The sequence below is a fragment of the Urocitellus parryii genome, chromosome 5 (genome assembly GCF_045843805.1).
Source record: "Urocitellus parryii isolate mUroPar1 chromosome 5, mUroPar1.hap1, whole genome shotgun sequence".
In the NCBI taxonomy this organism is placed as follows: Eukaryota; Metazoa; Chordata; class Mammalia; order Rodentia; family Sciuridae; genus Urocitellus; species Urocitellus parryii.
The window spans coordinates 161301025-161329000 of NC_135535.1; the positions used below are offsets into that span (position 1 = coordinate 161301025).

At 35.6% G+C, this 27976-nt stretch overlaps 1 protein-coding gene across 6 annotated transcripts; it reads right to left on the minus strand.

Annotated features, from left to right (window-relative positions):
• Positions 1 to 1034: 1034 nt before the first annotated feature.
• Positions 1035 to 27910, minus strand: Ap3m1 (adaptor related protein complex 3 subunit mu 1). Of its 6 annotated transcripts, none has more exons than XM_026390243.2 (10): positions 27835 to 27910; positions 16717 to 16790; positions 16107 to 16382; positions 15113 to 15284; positions 11143 to 11280; positions 8694 to 8779; positions 7719 to 7852; positions 5204 to 5411; positions 3607 to 3751; positions 1035 to 3135 (listed from the first exon to the last, which is right to left on the minus strand). In XM_026390243.2, the coding sequence occupies exons 3-10, from the start codon at positions 16377 to 16379 to the stop codon at positions 3035 to 3037; spliced, it is 1257 nt and encodes a 418-aa protein (XP_026246028.1). In that variant the 5' UTR covers positions 16380 to 16382; positions 16717 to 16790; positions 27835 to 27910; the 3' UTR covers positions 1035 to 3034. The 6 variants fall into 6 exon arrangements, with proteins under 6 accessions (XP_026246028.1, XP_026246023.1, XP_026246026.1 ...); XM_026390238.2 differs by having other exon boundaries at positions 16717 to 16814; positions 27835 to 27908; XM_026390241.2 differs by having other exon boundaries at positions 16717 to 16881; positions 27835 to 27876.
• Positions 27911 to 27976: the final 66 nt, after the last annotated feature.

Below are 27976 nucleotides of genomic sequence, written 5' to 3' on the forward strand. Positions count from 1 at the left end.
ATTTTTAATTGTAGATGGACACAACATCTTTATTTTTTTAATATGGTACTGAGAATTGAACTCAGTGCCTCATACATGCTAGGCAAGTGCTCTACCACTGAGCCACAATCTCAGCCCACACTAGGAGATTCTTGGACATAACAGTTTTTGCCTGATTTTTCTAGATCTGCAAAGGTTAAATATCATTAAAGGTTGAAACGTGGGCTGAGGCTGTAGCTCACTGATAGACTGCTTGCCTAGCACGTGTGAGGCACTGGGTTCGATCCTTGGTACCACATATAGAAATATAAAGTCATGCGGTCCATCTACAACTACTAAAAAAAAAAAAAAAAAAAAAAAAGTGATACTTAAAAGTGTTGCTAACTGCATTTATCACTGCTTTTATCACCTACCTACAAAAGCTTCTAACCATACAGGCGGATTCTAGCCTGCTTGAATTAAAGAGAAATGTCCAAGGCTATTAATTAGGGCAGCAATCTCTAACATTGCCCTATTTCTGCTATTTACCTTATGTTCACTGCTGCAATGCAGTTAGTTGTTTTCACAAATCAGTCGCCTCTAAGGACAATAAGATCAGCACATTCTAAGGGTTCTTCTATAACACTATTTAAGGAATGTACCTACCAGATGAATGCCCTCTGAATACAATGATGGGGACTTCATCACGCAGAAACTAAACATCTACTTTCATTTGCTCTTAGGATATACTCCCTTCACAACTTGGAAAAAGGGAATATTATAGGATTAGCTGGACCTCTGTGCTTAGTAAGTATTCTAATATTACTGAATATTCATGTATATATTAGTAGATGGTAGTGATAAAGAAGGGAATTTTGAATGGCTGTGAACATACTAAGTTAAGGAAAAGAGCATTTGAAAGTGTTTTGCAGCAAACTTTACATCATATATGTGATACAGAAGAAATTCTGATCATGTTCAGCCTGTTGACATTGAACAGTGCCCATCTGGGAACATTTAATTAACAGTTAAGCTTAACAACAACAAAAAAATAATAATAATAAAAAATCAACCTGTTGCTTTCATTTTTTTATTGACAGTATAGCCAGAGCTATTGAAAGAATTTATTGGACTCTATCAAATTAATAAATACAATAATTTAATTGTAGAAGGAAAAAGTCTACTTGGACATTTTAGCAGAAATTTATAGAGGCAAGGGACTCTTGGCATACATTCTACTTGAATATAAGACAGCACAGGAAGAAAATTGTACAGTGCAATATGGACAGTTGAGATTAGGGATTCTGAAGAAAAGGAAATGTTCTGATTGCTCTTTTGAGGAAAGAACTCTAAGATAATAAAAATAGGACAAGCAATTGAATAAAGCAATATTAGATAAAGGGAATAAATATTTGGCAACATTTTGACTCTAGCTGCCAATCTGAGATTGGTTACTATACAAATTTATAAGTTGTAAAAAGTGCCATTGTTACTATGTGAAAGGCAGACTGGATGCCCTAGGCAAGCAAAGGTAAGAATGCTACTGTACAATGGGTGCACCAACCACCAGCGCTTGACAAAATAAATGAGATGACTGTAAGATAACCCTAAAGTGGCAGGGAAAAGAGAGTTATAAGCTGAAACAATAAAAGAAAAAAGAATGGAGCCACAAGGAGAAGAAAACTTAATAGCACAAGTAACAACAAAGAAACAGGAAGAGTACTTCAGTACTTAAGTTTTAACTTCTAGCCTCCTTTCATTTTTTCATGTCTAACGAGGCAAAATAATTGGGCAAGGACTACAAAACCAATGAAGTTGATGAAACTACAGACTGACTTTCTAATCATGATGATCAATATGGTATCATAAATGTTACTAAGAATTTTGTTTCTGCCTCAATAAGGTTCTTCCACGTACTGTTGTCAGTATGGCAGAGTTATTAAGTTACTGCACTGACAATTGTGCAACAGTTTTAGGAGGGAGTCATCATAATAGCCTTGAAATGCACATGGTATGAAATGGAGTTCCCTCTAAAGAAAAGGGATGCACGCATATTCAACAAAAGATAAAAGATTTAAAAAGAAAAAAAAATGATAATGAGGCAGATACATTTTCCTCCTCTTGCTGAACTAGGGCATGAGGCATTTAGGTTAACTGTGGGACAAGTGATGTTGGATAAAGCTGTATAAAGCATGAAGATGGCTAAAGTTTCACCTAAGTTTCTCTTTTCTACCTTAATTTGCTTAAAAAGCACGAACACTTATGCTTGTAATAACTTCCTGAAAGCAAAAGTATGTTCCCTTTTATTACCATAATAAAGCATTTGCCCCTTTGATACAAATGATTTTTACTGTGCTAACAGCTGAACCGGTGGCACAAAGTCAAGATGGTATTTACTGCAGCAAGGTCCTTGTAAATCAAAATCTTGAGCTTTACATAAAAATCTTATTATAAAAAATACAATACCAAGTACAGTGTGAATGGAGCATGGAGCAGTAGTGCTCCCTGCCAGGGCCATGTGGAAGTGGCTTTTGCTACAGTGCTTGCTTAATGGCACAAGTGAAAAGCTGAATAAGGCAAACACTTGAAGAGGCAGTTTTTGTAAACTTCTTGGGTGGGGGGAATTTCCTCTGTTAGGACAGATAGGACTGGGATGGCTAAGATCAGGAGGTGTGACATTTGGCTGCACCTGACATGTCACATCACTGATTGAGACAGTTCCTGCTGAATAAGACCAATTCACTGGCTTTAGGAGAGCAAGTAAGGTTATCAATGTAGTCTTCTGCCTTTCCTGTTACAGTGTGCAGCATTCAGCTGGTACCCACCTATGGAAGAAATCACCTCCATAATCTTCCTAAGTGAAAAGATACAAAATAAGCTAAGTCATTAGAAAAGATTCCTTAGCTTAAAGCTCCTTAAGAACCCTACATCAATTTCTAAATAACTTTGTTAGTGGTGTATAGCTCAACACAAATGCTTTAACTAGAATATGTATTCCCGCCCATTTGGTACCTAATAGTAAATTGTAATGACACTTGAAAACAAATTGATCTTGTTGAGGAATTTTGGCCTCTTCTCATGTCCTCACTTGAAACTTTCCAGCTTTCGTGACATATTTGACTCCTTTAAATGGCTTATACTTCTCCCCATACATGTCCAAGCGGTTTACTTTTAAGCCTGTGTCATAAAGAATGAAACAAAAAATTGTTATAATTCCAACAATAATATAGTACAATATTTGTTGAGCAACAGGTATTATACTGTAAATCTGACACTAACAAATATCCCTTTCACTATTTAGAAGCAATGTCTCTTCTACAATACGTGAATTACTATACTTTGAAGGTATGGATTTAGTTAAGATAACTATGTAGGAGGGAATGTTTTTTTAAGGCTAATTCTGCTTCTGTGAATATGAATGACTCTGTTGGTGCTTAAGTGAGGGTGGGGGGTGAAGGGCTGCTGTGTGAAATAGGAGCTCTCCAAAGTCCTTGATTCCTGGAGGCTGGCCCTCTAGTACTGTGTAAAAGGCAAACTGACATTCCTGTTCTTTCTATAGTGGGAAATGTTTGTTACTTTTCTAAGTGCCTAATAACTGAGCTCAGCAAAACTTAATTACACTTAAACACAAGTAAAACTTATTCTTACCTGAAATAGCAAGCTGCTGGATCTTGAACTGTATGTTGAGGCTAGGATTCTCTTCTGGCTTGGGTGCTCCAGACTGTAAATTTACCAGTCCTTTAAGACTTGGGAGCTTTTGTGGAGTGATTTTCCCCACATCCCATGTTAATACCTTAAAAGGACATTGAAAAAAAAACAAAAAGACAAAAAAACAAACCCTCAACCATTTATTAAAGACAAATGCTCAAGGATAAGGTTAAAAGACAGGTCACACAGGTATTTGAACATAAGCCTATCTGATTTTAAGTATTCTTTCCATTATACTGCTTTCATGGCTTTTCTCTAGGCCAGTTTCTTTTACTATAAAATGAAAAGACTTATCTTGGTGTTAAAACTTGTAGCCATAGTATCCTTTGTTAAAAAGCAACTGTTTTTGTGGAAGCTCAATAACAGATGAAAAAATGAAGCTCTTAGAGTTGAAGCTGTAGGGTGGAGAGCCAGGGATGTGGAGCTTCCCTGCTCAGTCTTAAATGGTTTCTGGGAAGGTTCTCTGAATCCTTAGAACACAGGGTTAGATGATCTTTAACATTATTTGACTTTATTAAAAAATAAGCCTTTTAATTCATCAGGCAGCTGATTGACTCTGCTGTTAAAAACAATCATTTTCTACCAAAGTAGGAAGATGACAGAAAAAGTCATCTTTTGGAATTCCGCTAGAGGAATGTGTAAGTAGATTAGGAAGCAGCTTTCTTAGCCAATATCCCCCATGGAATAATATATGATGCTTTTAAGTTAGAAAAGCAGAAACAGGTCTTAATGATCAATTTCTATAGAAAAATCTAACAATTACTAACTATATTATCTTCCTCTTTTTAAATTTTTTAAAAGTTGTAGTTGGGACACGATACCTTTTATTTATTTATTAATTTGTTTGTTTGTTTATTTGTGGTGCTGAGGATTGAACCCAGCGCCTTGCACATGGCTAGGCGAGCACTCTACTGATGAGCCCCAACCCCAGCCCTTATCTTCCTCCTTTATATATGTATTTTTTGTTGTAGATGGATACAATACCTTTATTTATTTATTTTTATGTAGTGCTAAGGAACACATGCTAGGCAAGTGTTCTACCACTGAGCTACAACCCCATCTTCTTATATCCACATAATGTTTTTCTCTCTTTAAAAAGCTTTTCTTTTTCATTAGATAGTGGGGTGAGACTCTGCATTATCAATGGATGAGTAAGTGTACACTGTGAAAGTGTGCACAGAAGTGATGAACTCTTCTGTTCATTTACTCAGTGGTAGATGCAGGATTCTTTCCATAGTTAGCAGCAGAAGCACAGCACAATATTATCTCCAGTTTATTTTTCTTTTTAATATATATATATTTTTAGTTATAGATAGACACAATACCTTTATTTTATTTTTATGTGGTGCAGAGGACTGAACCTAGTGCCTTCCATAAGAAAGGCAAGCACTCTACCACTGAGTAACAACCCCAGCAGTATCTCCAGGTTTTATAGGAACTTTCTTTTAATTAAGACATTAAACACTTCCCCTATAATCTCCAATCACAAAATAGATTGCAGAAACACTTGCTCACTCTTGATTTGAAGTGGCTGTACCTTGGTGACTGGATCAAATGTATAGCTGCCTTGTGTTGGTGTCAGGTTCATATTCAGCACAACTTTTGGCATGTGAACTGTCACTGTAATTCCTTCAATAGTTTTTCCCATATTTTGCTTTGGTCCAATTGTTATATCAAATCTGCCACAAGAACTGTTCTCCTTAAAGCTGATACTGTGTTTCACATACACTGGTATTGCCACTAGACTAAAAAGAGAAAAAGACAGGAAAGCACAATACACACAATTAATGGTGTGGGGCAGCTCCAGAAATGGACTGAAAAAAACTTCAGTCCAGAGTATTCTACCCTGCCTCCAACTCCACAATAGGGCTTTATACCTCTAGAACTGCAGATGCTATATCTGCACAAGGGAGAGTTGGATACAACATGTTTTCATACCAGTGTGCTAGAAACTGAGTTCTCATCTGTAAGTATACAAAACAAGACAGAAACCTGAAGTTTAATTATTGTATAAATAATTTAGGCAAATGGTTCTAGTTTAAAAAAATAAATTAAGAGTCCACTGAAAAATAATTTGAAGTTATACATACCCAAAAAGTTCCTAAGTGACAAGAGTCAAGAAACAATTCCTCTGCCTTTGAGTCTTACATTACCCAAATGCTTCTAACTATATATACATATACATGTATACATACAGATTACATATATGTGTGTGTGTGTGTGTGTGTGTATCCCCCAGACCTGGGGATTGAACCCAGTGCCTCACACAGGATAGGCAAGTTCTCCACTACTGAACACTAATCCCTAGCCCCTGCTATGCTTTTTCTTTTTTTGCTTCAATGGGGACCAAACTCAAGGGTGCTCTACCACTGAGCTGTATCCCCAGCCCTTTTCATTTTCAAATTTTGAGATAGGGTCTCACTAAGTTACCCAAGCTTGCCTTGAACTTGGAATCTTCCTGCCTCAACCTCCCAAGTTACTGGGAGCTTGGCTTCAGCCCCTCCTTGTCATATTTTCAAAGGACAAACTAACTACAACCTATAATGTTAAATTAAAATTAATGTTAATTTAAAATTCAGTTCAGACAGCAAAGGAATCAACAATGTGAAGAGAGAGCCTATAGAATGAGAGAAAATTTTTGCCACCTGCACCTCAGAGCCTTAATCTCTAGGATACAAAAAGAACTTAAAAAACTCAACACCAAAGGAACAAATAACCCAATCAACAAATGGTCAAAGGAACTGAACAGACACTTTACACAAGAAATACGAATGGTCAACAAATATATAAAAAAATGTTCAACATCTCTAGCAATTAGAGAAATGCATATTAAAACTACACTGAGATTCTCATTCCAGTCAGAATGACAATTATCAAGAAAACAAGTAACAGTAAATGTTGGCGAGGATTTGGGGGAAAAGGTACACTCACATTGCTACTGGGACTGCAAGTTGGTGCAACCACCCTGGAAAGCAGTAGGGAGATTACTCAGAAAACTTGGAATGGAACCACCATTTGACCCAGTTATTCCACTCCTCAGTCTATACCCAAAGTACTTAAAATCAGCATACTGCAGTAATGAAGCCACATCAATGTTTACAACAGGCAATTCACAATAGCTAAGCTATGTAACTAACCTAGGGCCCTTCAATAGATGAACGGATAAAGAAAATGTGGTATATATACACAATAAAATATTACTCAGCCATAAAAAAGAATAATTTCATGACTTTTGCTGGAAAATGGATGGATCTGGAGACTATCATGCTAAATGAAATAACCCAATCCCCCCAAACCAAAGGCTGAATGTTCTCTCTGATAACACACACTTTCATTGTGTGTTAGCAACTCTCTGATATGCAGTTGCTAACACATAATAAAAGTGGGGGGACGAAAGAATGGACGTTCAGTGAGTAGACAAAGGAGAATGAAGGGAAGAAAGAGGGGACGGAAATAGGAAAGAGAGTACAATAAATCAGACATAAATTTCCTATGTTCATATATGAATACAGCACCAGTGAAAGTCTACATCATGTACAACCACAAGACTGGGATCCTAATTAAAATAAGTTATATTCCATGTATGTATGTCAAACTATACTTGTCAGGAATATCTGACAGAGATAAAAAAATAAAGAACAAATGAAAAAAAAAATAAATAAAATTCAGTGCACAGAAGGATGACTTGAAGTTGGTAAGTTGGGTAGTAGTTTGAGAAGGGTCTGTCTCCTCTTAGTCACTAAGTCACGGTAAAATTATGGCACTAGTTCATGATTTTTCCCAGGTTACACTTGATCCAAAATGCCTGCTCTTGGCTACAGATTTTACTATAGTCTCATTTATTTTTTACACTCTTATATTCAAAGTACTCTGGTTATTTTTTTTTTAGGCACATATTTTCACCAGTTCTCATTGGGTCTCCTGGTGAGCCATAGTCAAAGCGAGCAAGAATAAACTCAAACATCAAACTGTCAGAATGAAACAGGGAAAGCAGAGTTCTAATTCAGTACACTGATATGTGATGGCAGATTTTGGTTGATGTATCAACATACTTTTGTGAGCTGACACGATATGATATGAGTCGGAAATTTCCATCTGGAGGGATAAATGACAAAACTCGTTCAGATTCCCAACGCTTGAATCGGATGCAGGGGTGGAAACTGACATCATCTAGAAGCCTTGGGTTCTGCCAAGAAAATAGAAGAACCATACATACAGAATATAATGAGTATGGCCATGCTACTCAGATATTATGAGAAATTAGTATGCTCCTTAAAAAAAAAAGCAGTCAGTATTATAACAGTTTATTATAACCACATCAACACAACTTTATAGCTTTACAATTTTATATATATTACTTGAAATCTAATAACTATGAGGGAGAAAAAGCAATTATTATTTCCTTCCCATAGCTGAAAAAAATGGAGTTTCAAAGAATTTAAGGTCATCCAGGCACAGTGCTATCTATACACCTAAAATCCCAGATACTTGGGAGGCTGACACAGGAGGATTACAAATTCAATGACAGCCTTAGAACTTAATGAGATCCTGTCTCAAAAAGTAAAAAGAGCCAAGGATGTAGCTCAGTAGTAGATCACCCCTAGGTTTAATACGCAGTACTGCTCCTCCTCCCCAAAAAACTCATGGAGAAATTGGTGACAAAACAGTACCAGAACTCAATTGTCTTAATTGTTAGCAGTGTGTCATGCTGAATCTAAAGTGATACAAAAGACCAGTGCCTGTTCATATCAGCAAAACAACTAATTATTCATTAAAAGTAACCCTGCAAATTTGCAGAAGCCATCAGCTAATTTTAAGCCATTTCTAGCACACTTAGGTAAAAACCTCTCTTCTTTAGCTTTTCCATAAAGGCTATACTCATCATCTACTGTGTTAGGACATTGTGCTATGAATATTTGAGATAATCTTCTACAACCTAAAATACAAACTTATCTCAGTATTTATTACTTAGTACTTCATTTGAATTAGGCACACAAGAGGCTACAGAACAGGACTACAAAACTTACCATGAAAGAGAGAGAGAGATCGGGCATTCCAGATAGCTTAATGCAAGCATCAATGACTCCTTGAATTTCTGCAAAGACTGTAGATCCTGAAGAAAGAAAGAAAAAGGGTGATAATATCAATGGACTCTGGGTCTTTACTGGAGCTGTCACTATATCTAGAGTAATGGGAATACACCCTGGGTGTCAGACTTAACCAAAGCTTTGCATCCTTATAAACACATCAGAGGTTCCATTACATCAATCCAGACAGCTTTTTCAGTGAGTGCTTTGTCTGTACCTAACTGGGTGGAATATAATTCTAAGGAATTCTATGGAAGAATCAAACCTGTCTCCTTTATAGAGTCAAAAAAAATTTGTAGATCAGAATTCATGATGCCTTACTTTAAGCCAGTTACTCTCTATTCCTCTCCCTCATGCTATGTATTCATTTTAATATTTATTGTACACCTGCTGTATTCCATACTTTTTTTCTTTTATTACCAGGGGGCACTTAACCATTGAGCTACATCCCCAATCCCCCCTCCCCCACTTTTTGTAGTTGTAGATGGATAGAATGCCTGTATTTTATTTATTTTTAATTTTTATGTGGTGCTGAGGATGGAACCCAGTGGCTACTTTGCTGAGGTTGGCCTCGAACTTGTGATCCTCCTGCCTCAGCCTCCCTAGTTGCTGGGATTAGGTGTGTGCCACTATACCCAGCTACAGTCAATCTTTTTTTTTTTTTAGTTGCAGATGGACACAATATCTTCCTTTTATTTACTTATTTTTATGTGGTGCTAAAGATTGAACCCCAGTGCCTCACATATGCTGGGCAAGTACTCTACCACTGAGCTACAACCATAGCCCTATAGTCAATCTTTTAAGGCTCCTGGATATAAGTCCAAAATATTTTAAATATAATTTAGAAATTAGGCAGGTTTCTTATAAAATGGACTAAACTACCTGTTAACTTTTAAGAAAGAGGGCATCATCCATTATTCTGTAAAATGAACTATTGTAATGAATTCTCCCCGGCTCAAACCCCTGCTGGGATCAATCCAGGGCTTTGTGTATGCCAGGCTAGTACTCTACCCAAAAGCCATATCCCCAGCCCAATACCTACAGAAATTTCTGTGTATCTTTTATTCTCAACCCATTATGTCCACTGTCCTATATATATGTAGAAAAATTTTATAGGACACCTATAACACTGATCAATTAAAGTTTTTATAGGTGTCCTATATATAGTACAATGGAACATATTAATGTTATAATGGAAGGGAATTCATGGAGAAAAGATATTGGCTATAATTCACAATGAGTCATTATCACAATATCAACTAGGTGTGCCACCTTGAATAGGTCGTCTAAGTCTTGTGAGCCTCAGTTTCCTTATGTATAAATTGTGAGGATAGGAGGTATTTTTAATAAATAAATTTTATGATTCTAACACAGTACCACTGTTTTATCTTGCTAAAAAATAATCAGAGCTGGGCGTGGTAGCACATGCCTATAATCCCAGTGACTTGAGAGGCTGAGCAAGGACAATTCTAAGTTTGAGGCTGGCCTGAGCAACTTGGTGAGACCCAAAGCAACACAGTGAGACTGTGTCTCAAATAAAAAAATTAAAAGGGCTGGAAATGTAGCTTAGTGGTAAAGTGCCCTTGGGTTCAATCCCTAGTACAATCAATCAATCAATAATCAGAAAAGGGGTTTTACACAGGAGGATTACAAGTTCAAGGCTGGTCTGGGCAACTTAATGAGACCCTGTCTCAAAATACAATAAGAAGAAGAGCTGGAGATGCACCTCAGTGGTAGAATGGTTGCTTAGCATGTGTGAGGCTCTGAGTTCAATTCTTTTTTTTTTTTTTTAAACATTTTTTTATTTATTTTTTAAGAGAGAGTGAGAGAGGAGAGAGAGAGAATTTTTAATATTTATTTTTTGGTTCTCGGCAGACACAACATCTTTGTTGGTATGTGGTGCTGAGGATCGAACCCGGGTCGCACGCATGCCAGGCGAGCGTGCTACCGCTTGAGCCACATCCCCAGCCCCTGAGTTCAATTCTTGTTATTGTAAACAATACAAGAAAAAAACCCAAACAAAATTGGGGGTGGGGGGATGGTTCCTTTAACAGATATACTGCACAGAAATTAAGAGCAAAAGTACACAATACAGTCGGTATACAATAAATGTTAAAATGAATACATAAGCATGAGGGAGAGGTGAGGTATACAGGATAACTGGCTTAAAGTAAGGCATCATGAATTCTGATTTACAAATGTTTGGCAGATCTAAACTAGTGGTTATGATAATTATATGTAACCTCTGGGCAAAATAAACAGATTTATAAATCATTAGAAAACAAATGCTTTTCTGCTGAAACCACACTGCCAAGGGACTTCAATTTTCTATTCAGCTTGTGTCAGCTAAATTGTTTTTTTCCCTATAAGGCCATGTGCACACAATTACCTGATTTATCTATAATTGCATCTATTTCTTCAACGACATCAAAATAGGCTTCATTGTTTGTGTATTTTACTCCTGCCCGGCGCCATGGAATGTTGGACAGCTGCCCAGTGGGGAGTGTGTCCCCAACATTACTACTGCCTAGAAATGGGAAAAGGAGAATAAAAAGTGGATGTGTAAAATGGTCATCAGAAAAGTTATTATTTGAAAGAAGAAAATGAATGCTTTTGCTGCTTTTTCAATGCTGGATTTTTCTTCATGGTCTCCAGGATTGTCAAACACATATCCTTACCAACATTATCAAATTTCCAGAAGACAGAAATAGGCCATGTGGTCCTTCGTCTACATGCCAAACAAGGATAAATGCATTCACTTATCTTTTGCATCCTGTGTGTTAGCAGTAACCTAGCTAATTCCAGTAGTCCAACAATGATCTCACCCTGCTACTACAGAGCAAACAAGAGGAAAACCTTCAGTTGAAAAATGTCTCCACTGAGAATACAGTGATAACTCAGTTCTTTCGTATTCAGCTGAATTCTATATGAGACAATGCCAAGCAGGACTCAGCAGAGTACATGGATGAATATATTCTAGTATTTCCCATTCAGCTACAATATGGGTAATGTTCAATATTTGGCTAATTTCCTGGTAAATTATGTTGAAAACAAAATTATCAAAAACACATATCCTTGAACTGTGACTTATTTAACTTTTGGTTAATACTTCTAATTAATTTAAAAGTAGTATATGCTTTATTAAAAAAAAAGTTCAGAAAAGTGAATTTTAAATAAATCAGTCTATCTTCTTACTACTAAAATACAACTATATTAACATTTCTTTTTTTTTTAAAGAGAGAGTGAGAGAGGGAGAGAGAGAGAGAATTTTTTAATATTTATTATTTATCGGCAGACACAACATCTTTGTTTGTATGTGGTACTGAGAATCGAACCTGGGCCGCACGCATGCCAGGCGAGCGCACTACCGCTTGAGCCACATCCCCGGCCCTTAACATTTCTTTAGACATTTCCCCCACAAATAGGTTGCAGTATTATGTTTCTATTTTGATTTTTTTGCTTTGATTTTAAAATACAGTTGCAATCATACTGTATTTACAGATGTATAGTCAATTTATGATTGATATTTCTGCAGCCAACATGTTGCCTTCAGAAGATTTTCTGAAAAACAGTGCTCCAATCATGTTATTTTTCTGCTTGAAACTCCTCAATTTTCCCCCACTTGCTTTATGAGAAAAGCAAACTATTTAGCACTATAGGTGAAGCTCAGTGGTAGAACACTTGCCTAGCACAAGGCCTTGGGTTCAGTCTCTAGTACCACAAACTAAAAAGACAAAACAAAACAAAACACAGCTAAATATTTTTTTTTTTTTAAAGAGAGTGAGAGAGGAGAGAGAGAGAGAGAATTTTTAATATTTATTTTTTAGTTCTCGGCGGACACAACATCTTTGTTGGTATGTGGTGCTGAGGATCGAACCCGGGCCGCACGCATGCCAGGCGAGCGCGCTACCACTTGAGCCACATCCCCAGCCCACAGCTAAATATTTAACCCAGCATTCAAGGACTTTCCAAATGTATTTCTCACTCAACTAAAAATATAGCTCTGCTTCTGTTAAACGAGTAGATACAACTCAAAGTTTTTCACTTATTTTGTTTTTCCTCATCTAGTTCCATCTATGAAGAATGATCTTATTCTCCTTTCTCTTTCTCTCTTTTTGGTACTGAGAATTTTACCACTGAGCCACATCCCCTTTTTATTTTTTTTATATTGAGATAGGGTCTCACTAAATTGCTTAGGGCCTTTTTAAGTTAATTAAGGCTGGTCTTGAACTCATGGTCCTCCCTGCTCAGCCTTCCAAGTCACCTGTGCCATCTCTTTCTATACTTCACTGATTCTCTAGGGGTACCAACTACAGTTCTTAAAGGATTCTCTCATCCACTGAACCATTATTTTAAACTTTATAATATACTGCCTTATGAATCTGTATTTTTACATTTTGTCTTTTAATGTTTTTCTGACGATAAAATGCATGTTCATTTTGGAAAGTTAATAAGTAAAAATCACCAGGCATAATGTTGCATGCCTGTTAATATCAGCAACTTGGAAGGCTGACGCAGAAGGACCCCAAGTTCAAGGTCAGTCTTGGCAACTTAGAGAGAACCTGTCTCAAAATATAAAAAATGCCATTCTGACAGGAGATGAAATTAGAGTAGTTTTAATTTGCATTCTTCTAATTGCTAGAGATGATAAACATTTTTTCACATATTTGTTGATTGGTGATATATTCTTTTCTGAGAAGTGTCTGTTCAGGTCCTTGGCTCACTTATTGATAGGGTTATTTGTTTTTTTTTTTATTCTTAGCTTTTTGAGTTCTTTATATACTCTAGAGATTAGTGCTCTATCTGATGTGTGAGAGGTAAAGATCTGCTCCCAAGATGTAGGCTCTCTATTCACCTCACAGATTGTTTCTTTTGCTGAGAAGAAACTTTTTAGTTTGAATCCATCCCATTTATTGATTCTTGATTTTACTTCTTGCAATACAGGAATCTTATTAAGGAAATTGGGGCCTAATACGACATGATGGAGATGGGGCCTACTTTTTCTTCTATTAGATGCAGGGTCTCTGGTTTAATTCCTAAGTCCTTGATCCACTTTGAGTTTTGTGCATGGTGAGAGATAGAAGTTTAATTTCATTTTGTTGCATATGGATTTCCAGTTATTATGAAAACAAAAAACAATAAGTGTTGGCGAGGATATGGGGAAAAAGGTACACTCAAATATTGCTGGTAGGACTGCAAATTGATGCAGCCAATATGGAAAGCACTATGGAGATTCCTTGGAAAGCTGGGAATGGAACCATCATTTGACAGCTATCCCTCTCCTTGGTCTATACTACAGGGACACAGCCACATCAATGTTTATAGCAACACAATTCACAATAGCTAAACTATAGAACCAATCTAGATGCCCTTCAGTAGATGAAATGGATTAAAAAAAAGTGGCATATATACACAATGGAATATTACTCAGCAATAAAAGGGAATAAAATCATGGCATTTGCAGGTAAATGGACAGAGTTGGAGAAGATAATACTAAGTGAAGTCAGCCAATCCCCCCAAAACAAATGTTGAATGTTTTCTCTGATATAAGGAAACTGATTCATAGTGGAGTAGGGAGGGGGAGCATGGAAGGAATAGATGAACTCTAAATAGGACAGAGGGACGGGAGGGGGAAAGGAAGGGGCATGGGGTTAGAAATGATGGTGGAATGTGATGAACATCATTATCCAAAGTACATGTATGAAGACACAAATTGGTATGAATATATTTTATATAAACCAGAGATATGAAAAATTGTGCTGTATATGTATAATATGAATTGTAAAGCATTCTGCTGTCATATACATATAAAAAATTAATTAAAAAACCGATTTCAATACAAAAGGTGATACAAGTAAAAAACAAATCAAAACAAAACAACAACAACAACAAAAACATAAAAAAACCTGGGCATGTATCTTAGAGGTATTCTTTATACTTTCATTTATTTTGGTAGTGCTGGGATTGAACCCAGGCCTCCACCACTAAGTTATATTCTTGGCCCCTATAATGCTATTCTAAATATGAAAATGCCAGTCAATAAATAGGCTAAATTCTCTTTTAAGTGGCCACATATACTGGCTTTTATTTAAGGACTAACTAGGATAATTTATTCAATCTTAATTACTGCTAAATAAAATTATTGTGGTTTTGCAGAAAACCCTACATAACAAGAGAAGTTCTTTATCATTTAAGACCTAGACTCTTTCAATAAAGAGAAATATATATCCATTTTAACATTACAGTAATTTTAATTTTGGACATACTAGACTATCTTAGTCTGTCAGATCATAAGCAACAATGAGCTGTTCATAACATTTTAATTGCTCAGTTCCTAGTAGAGTATGTTTTTATCTTACCTGTAATAGAGTTGACAACAGAACGTAGAATTGTTGGTGGTTTAATCAGTTCTTTCAAAATGTTAGACTCTGTTGCCAGTGGAAATCCGTTGTCTAACATTTCTTCCAAGAGCTCATATACTATGACCACATTATCCTTAATTGCAGCCTCCGAACACTCACCAAAGTAGTCCTAGCAAAATATTCATAATATTCCACAACAGAAGGCATGAAGGCTTGTTAAATACTTTTATGTTCTGAAAAATAAACTTACAGTACCATAACTTATTGTTTAAGAAGTCAGATATAAAGAGAATAGGAAAAAAAAAACAAAAACAAACCCTCTCCATAATCCAAACAATATTCCTCAGTATTTTCTTTTTTAAAAAATATTTATTTAAAAAAAATATTTATTTTTTAGTTGTAGTTGGATACAATACCTTTATTTTGTTTATTTATTTTTATGTGGTGCTAAGGATCGAACTCAGGGCCTCGCATGTGCTAGATGAGCGCTCTACCGCTGAGCTACAACAACAGCCCCTCTCAGTATTTTCTTAATATTTTTAGATTGAATTCCATTCCATGTTACTCCCCAAAATACTGAAATGTTAAACTGGAAGGTCAGTTATGAACTTCATTATCCCTGATTAACCTACTCCAAAGCACACAGGTAAGTTTTAAATTATATGGTATATTCAGCCAGATGAGTAAAATCAATGAAATGCGAATATGGAAGAGTTCATAACAATAAAAATTTGGGGACCATCCAGAGAACGGTATGTGGAAGACATTATTGTTTCCTGATGATATATTTTGTAAAACATATAAAAACAGAGAACATAGGAGCTGTGTGTGCCACTTTATACTCTACAGAAAAGGGTTTATGAATGTATGCTTAGTTTAAAAGAGGAAACATACCAGCCATTAAAAGCTGGGTAATTAAAAAATATAATCATGTGTTCTCCTCTAACTACCTTGTGTAATTTAAATTAGAAAGGTTTGATGGAGAGCCAACCTGAAAAGTGTCAGCAACTCGATGTAGGAACTCAATAACAAAGAGAGGTGGCACTTCAGTCTGTATGACAGACACAAAGAAGAGCTTATCCCGGTAGATACTGATGAGGTAGTGGTGAGGTGTTGAAATGACAGGTGGAACATTTTCAACATCAGCAGCTTTCTCCTGAGCTTCAAAGAAATAATCACAGACAGATTGGCTCACAACACTCTTCCAGTGCTTCTCTAGAAATATGTCACCGGAACAGTTTATGAGAAACAGACTGTGGATCATTTTCTGTGGGGAAAAAAAAGGGTTTAAATTTATTATATCAAAAAATATCTTTGTAATTCCCCAGCACAAAAAACAGACAAAGGTAATACAAGAAACTATAGACCAATATCACTTCAGAGAACAGATGTAAAAGTCCTTGACAAGACATTAGTAAACTGAATTCAGCAATATATGTAAATAAAACGGAATTGATTCTAAGAACACAAGGTTAGTTTAACATAGGAAAGCCAACAAACGTAAACTATTAATAAAAGATTAAAACAAGTAATTTCAAAAGGAACAGAAAAAGCATGTGACAAGACCCAACACCCTTTTATGAAAAAAAAAAAATGCTTACGGGTAGGAATAGAAGGAAACTTTCTCAATCCAATAAAGTCATCAATTATAACTTCACAGTTAACATCATATTTACTGGTCAAAGATCAAAAGATTCTCCTTTAAAACCAAGAACAAACAAGGATGTCCATTCTCACTACTTTTATTCAGTTTGGTACCAGAGATTCTAGCCAGGAAAATTAAGAAAGAAAATTTAAACAAAAGCATTCACTGAATTGTGTATTATGGTCGTTGTGCAGGGTGGTACCAAGGGTTGAACCCAACGGTGTTTAATCACTAAGTCACTCCCCAACCCTTTTTATTTTGAGTCAGGGTCTCACTAAATTGCTTAGGGCCTTGCTAAGTTGGTGAGGTAGATCTCAAATTTGTGATCCTTTTGCTTCCTCTTCCCTAGTTACTGGGATTACAGGTTTGTGCCACCACATCTGGTTCACTGGAAAGGAAGAAGTAAAACTATCTCTATTTGCCGAAGACATCATATGTAGAAAATCCACAAATAAAACAAAACTAATAGAGTTAACAAGTGAGTTTAACAAGGTTACAAATATTAAAAAAAATCAATACACTTACAATAAATAATCTGAAAATAACTTCATTTACAATAGCCTTGAAAAATTCAAATACTGAGGAAATAAATTTCACAAAAAAGTAGAAGTCTTGTATACTAAACGCTCCAAAACATCACTGAAAGAAATCAAGAAATCTAAAATGTGGTAAAACATTAAGACAGTACTGTAAAGATGGCAATACTCCCCAGATTGACTATGTATTCAATGTAGTCCCTATTAAAATCCTAGCTGCCATTTAAAAAAATTTTTTGGGGGTGAAAATTAGTAAGCTAACCCCCAAATTCATATGAAAATGAAAGAGATCAAAACAGACAGAACTTTGGGTGTAGTAGTGCTCATGCCTGTAATCCCAGAGGTTCTGGAGGCTGAGACAGGAGGATTGCAAGTTTGAGGCTATTTTCAGCAACTTAGCAGTTTAGTGAGACCCTGTATCAAAATAGAAAATAAAAAAAGGGTTGGGGATGTGACTCAGTGGCTAAGTGCCCTGGGTTCAATCCCTGGTGCCAAACAAAACAAAAATATACAAACAAAAAAAAAAACCCCCAACAATACTGAAGAAAAAGTTGAAGAACTCATGCTACCAATTTCAAAACTTACTATAAAATTAATGCATGATATTGATACAAGGATAGATTTATATATCAATGGAACAGAAGTGAGAACTCCAAAATTAACCCTTACATTCATGGACAATTGATTTTCAACAAGGTGCTAAGGCTGTTCAGTTGGAGAGAGAATAGTCTTTTTATTAAATGGTGCTGGGAAAATTGAATTTACACACAGGAAAAGAACAAAATTGTATCTCTACCTTACAATGTACACAAAAAGCAACAAAAAATGTATTGAAGCTCTACATATAAGTGTTAAACCTACAAAACAATTAGGAAACACATGCATCCATCTTTAAACTGTGGAATTAGACAATGCTTTTTTTTTAAGAGATGACACTAAAGTATAAAAGAAAGAAAAAAGTAGATAATCTGGACTTCATCAAAATTAAACTTTTGTGCTTCTAAAGGACATTATCAAGAATGTGAAAAGGCAACCCAGAGAATGAAAAAGAATATTTTAAACCATATATCTCATAAGGGACTACTCTGCAGGATATATAATAACTCTTATAATGTAATATTAAAGAGAGAATCCAATTTTTTAAAAAATGGATAAATGATAGACATTTCTCCAAAGAAAATAAACACACAATTGGCTACATGAAGAGATGTGTAATACCATAAGTCATTAGGGAAATGCAAGTCAAAATCACAATAAGATAATATTTCATATCCTTTTAAGCTAGCTTTAATAGTAATAATAAAGAAGACAGATAATGGGCTGGGGTTGTGGCTCAGTGGCAAAGCGCTCACCTAGCACATGCAAGGCCTTGGGTTTAATCCTCAGCACCACATAAAAATAAATAAATGTATTGTGCCCAACTACAAGTAAAAAATAAATATTAAAAAAAGATAATAACAATTGTTGACAAGATGGAGAGAAACTGGAACCCTTAAAACATTGCTGGTAGGAATGTAAAATGTTGCAGATGTTGTGGAAAGCAGTTTGGATTCTTCAAAAAGTTAAATATACTCACTGCATGAATCAGAAATTCTATTTCTATAGAGAATTGAAAGGACATGTCCACACAAAAATTTGGACATGAATGTTCAAAGAAACATTATTCACAATAACCCAAAAGGGGAAATGATCCAAATGTGCATCAACTAGTGAATGGATAAACTAAAAGTGGAATATTTACACAATGGAATATTATTCAGCTATAAAAAGGAATTAAGTACTTACACATACTACAACATGGATAACCTGTGAAAGAATCCAGACACGAAAAGTCACATACTGTATGATTCCATTTGCAGGAAAAGTTCAGAATAGGTAAATACATTCAGACATAAAGTAAGTTGATGGTTTCTAGGATGGGTAGAGGGGAAGGTATGGGGAGTTATGATAATGGATTTGGCATTTCTTTTTTTGGTGATAAAAACATTCTGGAATTAGGATGTTGGAAAAACTTTGTGACTATGCTAAGAACTACAAAATTGTACACTTTAAAATAATGAGTTTTACAGTATATTAATTATATCTTGACTCTTAAAAAAATAGTCTTAATTACTTCTGGCACAAATGCACACCAAAATATGTGTAAAAACATTTGTAATAGCGAAAATCTGCTACTCAAATATTAATAAAAATAAATTGAAAAATATTTATAAAATATTATATAGCAATAAAACTGAATAAACGATTGCTACCTGAAATGTAGAAGAATTTTACAAACACAATGTTGAAGAAAACCAGATATAAAAGAATATAAATGTCATAGTTCCATATATATGTTGTCTTATAACAGGAAAAACTAATCAATAGCATAAGAAATCAAACGGTTTCCTTTTTGAAAAACAATCAGGTAGTGACTGATAGGGGGACAAGGCTAATTTTCTAAAGTACTGGTAATGTTTTAACTCTTGACCTGGATGATGTTTACAAGTTATTTTCATTTTGTGATAATTTGTTGTGCTTTACATTATGATTTGTATAATTTTCTGATTTGTTTATGCTTCAAGTAAAAGTGTACTGCCTATGTAGTATGGAAAATATGGGAATGGTCTATTTGCCGAAAATTTTTCTTTTCTGTTTACTTCTATCTTTTGTAGGATAAGCATCAGAATCAGGTGTTTAGCCCAGTGGTCAATCATTCAAAGTAATAGTATTGTATGATAAATGCTACCAAATAAGAAAAAAATTTAAATCTATAAATACAGTTCTTACGCATGAAGATAAATTCAGAAGAGGAAAGGAAATTCAGAATCGATGAATTTAATTCTGTAGATACAGAAAACAGTGACATCAACCTGACCAATTCTTTTCAGAGGAAATCATTTATTTTATGAAAGCAGGTGACATTTAAAGACTATCTGGTTATGATTTCCCCTTTGTATTTGACACATGTTCAATAGTTGCCAAGTAAATAATATTGATATATTTTAGCAATGACTGTACTAATAAACTAAAAATGCTAGTAATAGTTTAGTGTTCCTATATATCAGAAACAACAACAAAAAAAATGTACCTTTGTTCAAAGCCATTTCTATTTAGTCAAGCAATTAACTTGAGTTGGCAGCAATAAATTCTAACTTCAGGGTTGGGAACTGGGAAATTTGTCTATTTTATCTAGTCAACTGTTTTGCTTAGCATGTTTGCTTTGTGTCAGCCTTACATTTCTGTTTGAATGTTAATATTATAAGTTCTATTGGAATATATAGACTTGCTATATAGAACCTGGTGACTTTATAACCTTAGCTGATAAAACTTTTTTTTTGATACTGGGGATTGAACCCAAAGGCACTTAATCACATCCCCAGCCCCTTTTTATTTTGAGACAGAGTCTTGCTAGGTTGAGTTGCTGAGACTGGCTTAGAACTTGTGATTGTCCTACTTCAGCTTTGCAAGCTCCTGGGATAGCAGGTGGGCACCACCATGCCTGGTTTGGCTGATAAACTTAATTTTTAAAATGCAGCAGGAATATCCGGTGACAAAATATGTAACCAAACTTATATTATTTCACCTTTTTCTTTTAACAAAATCTTATAAAATGTGGACCCAGATTTGAGTACCTCAGGTATATCAACTATAGAATATGACATCCTTTAATCCAAAAATTAATCTTTCAACTCTGAAGTATTTTATTCATTAAGGATCATGGAGTTAGTAATATCTAAAATGTCAGTATGTACTACAGGCCACACACTATGCTAGTCATTTCAACTACATAATCTTATTTAATCTTCACAATGCCATGTTATAAATACTGCTTTCATCTCTATTTTACAGATAAGATAATAAAAATCTCATAAAAGTCAATTACCTAAGATCATTTGGTCAGATTTAAGACTAGATATAGTTGAAGCATTATCTCCTACTCTTACCGTTGCAGACTAATTATTAAAAATATATTCTGGGGCTGGGGTTGTGGCTCACTGCTAGAGCACTTGCCTGGCACATGTGAGGCACTTGGTTCAATTCTCAGAACCACATAAAAATAAATAAATAAAATAAAGGTATTACATCCATTTATAACTAAAAAATTATTAAAAAACATTCTAATGCATATTGATTAAGATTTTTTGCAGTGAAGAAAATATCCTTTGTGCTATCCAATATGGTAGCCATCAAACACATGTGGCTACTGAACACCTCAAATATGATTAATGCAACTAATATACTGAAGTTTTAATTTTAATTAATTTAAATAACCACATGAGTTTATTACATTGGACAGAGTAGTGAACACTGTTTCAGCTTATGATTTTAATAGCAAGGGTTAAAATATGTTTTTTGTGGGCTGGGGTTGTGGTTCAGTGGTAGAGCGCTTGCCTAGCATGTGTGAGGCACTAGGTTTGATTCTCAGTACCACATATAAATAAATGAACAAAATAAAGGTTCATCAACATCTAAAAAAAAATTAAAAAATGTTTTTTGTGTAGTTAGAAGTTCTACTTTTTATGCTATGACAGTTTAAAGAATTAGAGTAGAAAGTACATTTAATAGGGCTGACACTGGTTATCTTAAGCATTGATTCTATGGCAAGGACAGTTTACACGGATCTATGCTATTCCCTTATCAAAATACACTCTAAAAGAGCTGCTTGTTCTTAAAGCAAGTGACTTTGTAGTTTCCTTGTTTTTAGGGCCAGATACCTATTCATTCTCTTAAGCTGGTAAAAAATTCTTTTCAGGAAAGTTTCCACCAGTTGTTTTTATTGGCAGTAGTTCAGGTTTCAGAAGAATACAGTAAGTTAAACCAGACCATTGGATTTATTGTTGTTATCCTTAGTACTTAGACGAAAGCATAATATAATTTGCAGCTCTCGACAGTGCTTAGCTTTAAAACACATCTTAACCTTCTACAATAGGTAAAGAGAGCTTATTTCTTTTATTCATATTATGACCAATTACCTAATGCATATAACAATTAAATTAAATAATGCCACACAGAGCAGTATAAAATTTGTCTGTCTTTGCTTTTGTAGCTGTAGTTACTTTTATTATTTTAACTGATTAAGTCCCAAGTGTTCAATTCATTGAATATTTTCAATGAAACTGATACAAGTGCATTAAAAAAGGTGGGGAAATTTGGAGCTTATATATGCCACTATATTAACTAATATTATTATATCATAATTATTATCACTATGTTCTTATTATGTAATTATTTATAAACATTATTTAAATTTTTGTAGGTGTTCCATATTTGGGTTGAAGGGATAAAACTGGGTTAATAAACTTTATGGGAAAGCTGTACACCACCACAACCATCCCTGTGTTCTTACTGATCTTTTTTTTGTTGTTATGTCTTCTTGTTTTTTGTTTTTTTTAAGATATTTATTTTTTGTGGTAGTTGGACACAATACCTTTATTTTATTTATTTATTTTTATGTGGTGCTGAGGATTGAACCCAGGGCTTTGCATGTGCTAGGTGAGTGCTCTACAGCTGAGCCACAACCCCAGCCCTGGGTGTGTCTCTTCTTGGTATAGCTTCCCCCCCGCCCCCAAATTTTTTTTCTACAAATTTGTACATAATAATTATATAGAATAGTGGATTTCAATTGTGGCACATTTATACATGTACATAACATACTTAGATCAAGCTGATTCTATAGTATCTCCCTTTACCATCCTTTCCTCCCTCCCCTGTTTTCTTTCTTTCCCCTACCTGTCTCCCTTCTATTTTCATGAGACTCCTTTTTCTTCCTTCTTTTTTATTGAGATAGGCTGGTCTCGAACTCCTGGGCTCAACTGATCCTCCTGCCTCACCTTCCCAAGTAGCTTGGACAAAGGCAGGTGTTAACAACCAACTAAATGTATTCCTTCTATATAAAAGAGAATGGCGGCACAGATGGGCCTCTATCCAAAGTGAGCAAAATGTAAGACCAGAAACAAATCTATCTCCTCTGATTATTAGCCAGAATCTTGACCATTTATTTACTCAACAGTTTTGAATGTTTATATACTAAGCACTTGGGGCTACAAGGGTGAACAAAATAGAATTTCTATAGTTACAGAATTCAGACTTCAGCAAAGAATACAAGTAAGATATAATTCCTACTATGATAGAGGAAATGCAATGTACTATAGGAATGTGTAAGGCTTGAAGATACAAGAGAACATGAGAGAGATATTCAGTATGAATTCACCAACTTTGGAAGGTGGAGGGAAGTTGTACGATGAGAGTGAAGGAGGTAAACAGAGTGGTTTATGGAGCAATGCTAGCCTTGATCAGAGTTTGAACTTTATTTTCAGTATTCAGTAAGGTAATTTTTTTTTTTTGGAGAGGAGTCATGCAATCCAATTTACATATTTAGAAAGATTACACTAATTATATTGTGGAAACTGGATAACAGGACACTAGATACTGTGACACTGGTTGAGAGATGAGTGAAGGTAGTGGCCTGAACTAGGGTTTTGGCAATAGGGATGGAGTAAAATGACAAAAGACGACAAACACTTAGTAAGGCTTTGAATAAAAATATACTTAGGTGTGTGTGTGTGAGTGTATGTAGAAGAGATGCAAGATGAGGCATTTAGCCCTGATTCTATATAATTTAACCCAACGCTGAATTTCTAACTCAAAGGGATATATTCAAACAACTACTGCACATAGAAGTCTGGTACTTCAAAGAGACAATTTTTTTTTCTTTTTTTTGGTTAATGGGAACTGTAATTAGAAACTGAAACCAAAGAAAGAAAGTGCATAGTAAGAAGAGATTCTAGAGATAGATGGAACTCCAATATTTGAGTAGCAGGTGGGTAAAAGAAGCTTAAAAAAGACTAAGATACTGCTTAAGATAAAAAAGAAGAGGGAGATGATAATTTTAGTAACTACAGTATGTTTCTAGAAGAATAGAGTAGTAAATACTATTAAATGGCACAAAGAGGTTAGGGTACAAGAACGTAAAATGTCCAAAGGTTTAATAGTGTATTGCAATTTTCTTTTCCTTACTTTCTGCTGAAAAGCCTTTTTAGAATCTACTCTCAAATCCTTACACCATAAATTTAAAAATAATTTTCATTTTTAAATTGTAAATTGACAAATTATAGTTGTATATATTGATAAAGTGATAGTATGATTTATGAATAAAAGGTGGAATTATTAGATTAAGCTAATCAATATACCCAGAAAAATTTTATGAGGCAGAATATTGTATATCTGTTTACCTACTTTTTTATGTATAATTTTACTTATACATAAAAAAAGTATAGCTGAGGTGAATTCCAAGTTTGAGGCTATCCTCAGCAACTTGGTGAAACAATTAACAACATAATGAGAACTTGTCTCAAAACAATAAATAAAAAAGGTCTGGGAATGTAGGTCAGTGGTAAAGTACCCCTGAGTTCAATCCCTAAAACAAACAAACAAACAAACAAAAAAGAATACAATTTTCTTTGCCTTACATGATACAGTATCTATCCACATTGAGAATGACTTTTTTGGAAAAAAAAAAATTTTCACAATACCTTTATTCTTTTTATTTATTTTTATGTGGTACCGAGGATTGAACCCAGGGCCTCACATGTGCTAGGCAAGTACTCTACTGCTGAGCTATAGCCCCAGCCCAAGAATGCATGACTTTGAAAAAAAAAAAATTTTTTTTTAAATTGCAGGTGAACACAATACCTTTATTTATTTATCTTTATGTGGTTTTGAGGTTTGAACCTAGTGCCTCACACATTCTAGACAAGCACTCTACCACTCAGCCCCAATCCCAGCCCTGAGAATGAATGACTTAACACACAGAGAACATTCAATTTCTTGGTGAAAATAGTTTCAGTGGTAGTTTAGTGAAATGCTGGAAAAAAGTCATTTTAGTAGGCTGAGAAATGAAATAGCAAGTAGGAAAAATATGGATAAGTAGTTCTGAGAAGAAAGCAAATGGTTAATTTTGGAACACATTGTGATAGACTGCTTTTCTAGGGTACTATGAGGCCCTAGGTTTGATCCCCAGCACTAAAAATACACACACACACACACACGAAGTCAAGCTGGGAAGGGAATGAAAACATTAAAGTAATAAAGCAACACATACACACATATTTTTTTTCTTCTGTGGTACTGGGGATTGAACCCAGGGCCTCATGCATGATTAGACATGCATTCTACCACTGAGCTATGTCCACAGACAGTCCTTTTTATTTATTTTTAATCTTTAAAAAAATATTTATTTTTTAGTTATAGGTGAACACAACATTTTATTTTTATGTGGTGCCGAGGATTGAACCCAGTGCCCCATGCATGGTAGGCAAGCACTCTACCTCTGAGCTACAACCCCAGCCCCTTTATTTTTAATTTTGAGACAGAATCTCACTAAGTTATCCAGGATGACCTTGAACCTGAGATCCTTCTGTCTCATCCTACTGAGTAGCTGAGATCACAGGCAGGTGCCAATATTTTTAGGTGTAGATGGACACAACACAATGCCTTTATTTTTATGTGGTGCTGAGGATTGAACCCGCCCATGCTACTCTACCGCTGAGCCACAATCCCAGCCCCCCATCAGAATATTTTTAAATGAAGAAGGGAAAGTGTAATAAGGAAGAAAATGCTGAGGAAATCACTGAAAGAAAGAGGACTCTGAGATTCAAAAGAGGATGGCATTGAGAGACTAGGTGAAAGGATCTGCCTTCTCTAAGGATAACAAATACCTTTTCCCCTTTAAATAGAAGGAAAAAATTAAAATTGGCCCAGTGGCACATGCCCTTAATCCCTGTGGCTCGGGAGGCTGAGGCAGGAGGATCGCAGATTCAAAGCCAGGTCCAGCAATTTAGCCAGGCCCTAAGCAGCTCAGTGACCCTGTCTCTAAATAAAATACAAAAAAGGGGTGGGGATGTGGCTCAGTAGTTGAGCTCCCCTGGGTTCAATCTCCAGTACCCAGCTCCCACCAAAAAAAGAAGGGAAGAGGGGCTGGAGTTGTGGCTCAGTGAAAGAGTGCTTGCCTTGTATAATGAGGTACTGGGTTTGATTCTCAGCACCACATATAAATAAATAAAATAAAGGTCCAACAACTAAAAAACATTAAAAGAAAAAGGGAAGAATGTATGTTTGGCTGCAGGAAAATAAGGGCTTCTATTTTCTCTGTGTAATGGGAAAGACTGTCATTTAAACAGGAGAGAGTTCCTCTTCTCTGTACATGCCCTTTTGCTACTCATGAATTAAGATCTGAATTACTTATGAATATCTAATCTACAAGAAACACCAATAGCATATTAGGTTGGATTGTTAGAAACATTGTAAAAATATCAAGATTCTGTAAGAAAAATTAATCCTGTTTTAAGAGAGCGAATTATTTTTAAATAACGAATTATTTAAGATTTCTACATATGAATTTCAGGTAATTCTTCCTTCACCTCACTGGCTTCACTCTTCCTATGGTCTCAACTTAAAATCCGGACTCCCCCCAAGTTAATCTTTCCACTCCCTTCTATCTCCTCCAGGATCTTATCTCCTCTTTCCTGAATTTTTACTTTATACATTGATTACTTGCTTTTTGCTCCTAAGCATGTCTTGCAATTTTTACAACGAATAATTCCCAAACCTTTCCTCCATGCCAGCAATATTGCTTCATGCCTCAAAACATGCAGGGTTTAATCTACATTTCCTGTCTTTCCTCAGTCACTGATTGTTAAACGAGTTCTCTAAAACTAACCAATGACTTTCTAGTCATCAGATCAACTATCTATTCTGATTTCAATGTTCTTCTTTGACTCCCTGATAACTTTCACCAAAACAAAACAGATGTTTCTTACATGTATAATATACATTTGTTTGTTTCTTTTCTCATCCTGAAAGTTGCAGACTTAATTTTCAAGACTTTTTTAAAAAATTAATTCTTTCTACCTATTTCCACCTAAGCCATCGTTTCAAATTCGAGAAATCTAAATTCCACAAAATTTCTCCCGCTCCTGTGAAAGCTACTTATTTTATCATGGTACCAACTTCTCAACCATATAGTTTGGAAGCTTCAGGTTCAAACATCTAACCATCACATCTAACCAGGCCCATCACTCTTCACTTTTCCGTATTCACTCCCATTTCCTCAGTTTATATCACCTCTCTTCAGAAGAAATGCAAGTCTCTCCACCCCAAGCTCATCTAGGAGGCATTCTCAGAACGTCAGCTCAGACCCATAGGGGTTTTGTTCCTTAAAACGGAAGCCTTGAGTCTGAAATTAAAATCGTTGGAATTTCAGCTCACTGTGGTTGCAGGATATTTTATCCGCGCCGGAGCACGGAGAGGGACCCCAGTGAGCTTGACCTACTGGGGCCAGGTGTCTGAGAATTCTGGGTTGCAGGTGTACCTCTCCCTTTGGGCCCAGCTGACAAGAAAGCCCGGAAGGCCGAGCGTCGGGGAAGGCGCGGCCCTGGTCCACAACAGCAAAGACGCTCCCGAAGCCCAGGCAGAAGTCTCGAGCTCCAGCTCTTCAGCGGACTCCCTAGTTTTTTGAGCAGTCCCCAGTTTGCACACTCCCCGCCACTCACACTCACCCCGACACCTGGGAAAGTCAATGATTCGGCGCCAGGTCCTCTCCGGACCGAAGCTGAGGCAGCAGAGAAGGCCGCGAGGACCCCGTACTTAGAGTGCCCCGTAGACTGCCTGATTAACAGCTCCAAAGACACAAATTCCGTT

Excerpts from the sequence above, each read along its gene's own strand:
- Ap3m1 (XM_026390243.2), bottom strand. The coding sequence starts at position 16,379 with ATGATCCACAGTCTGTTTCTCATAAACTGTTCCGGTGACATATTTCTA. Across the intron at positions 3,752-5,203 it reads CATTTGATCCAGTCACCAAG|GTATTAACATGGGATGTGGG; the intron begins GTACAGCCACTT and ends TGTCCTTTTAAG. Across the intron at positions 3,136-3,606 it reads CCAGCAGCTTGCTATTTCAG|GCTTAAAAGTAAACCGCTTG; the intron begins GTAAGAATAAGT and ends TTTATGACACAG.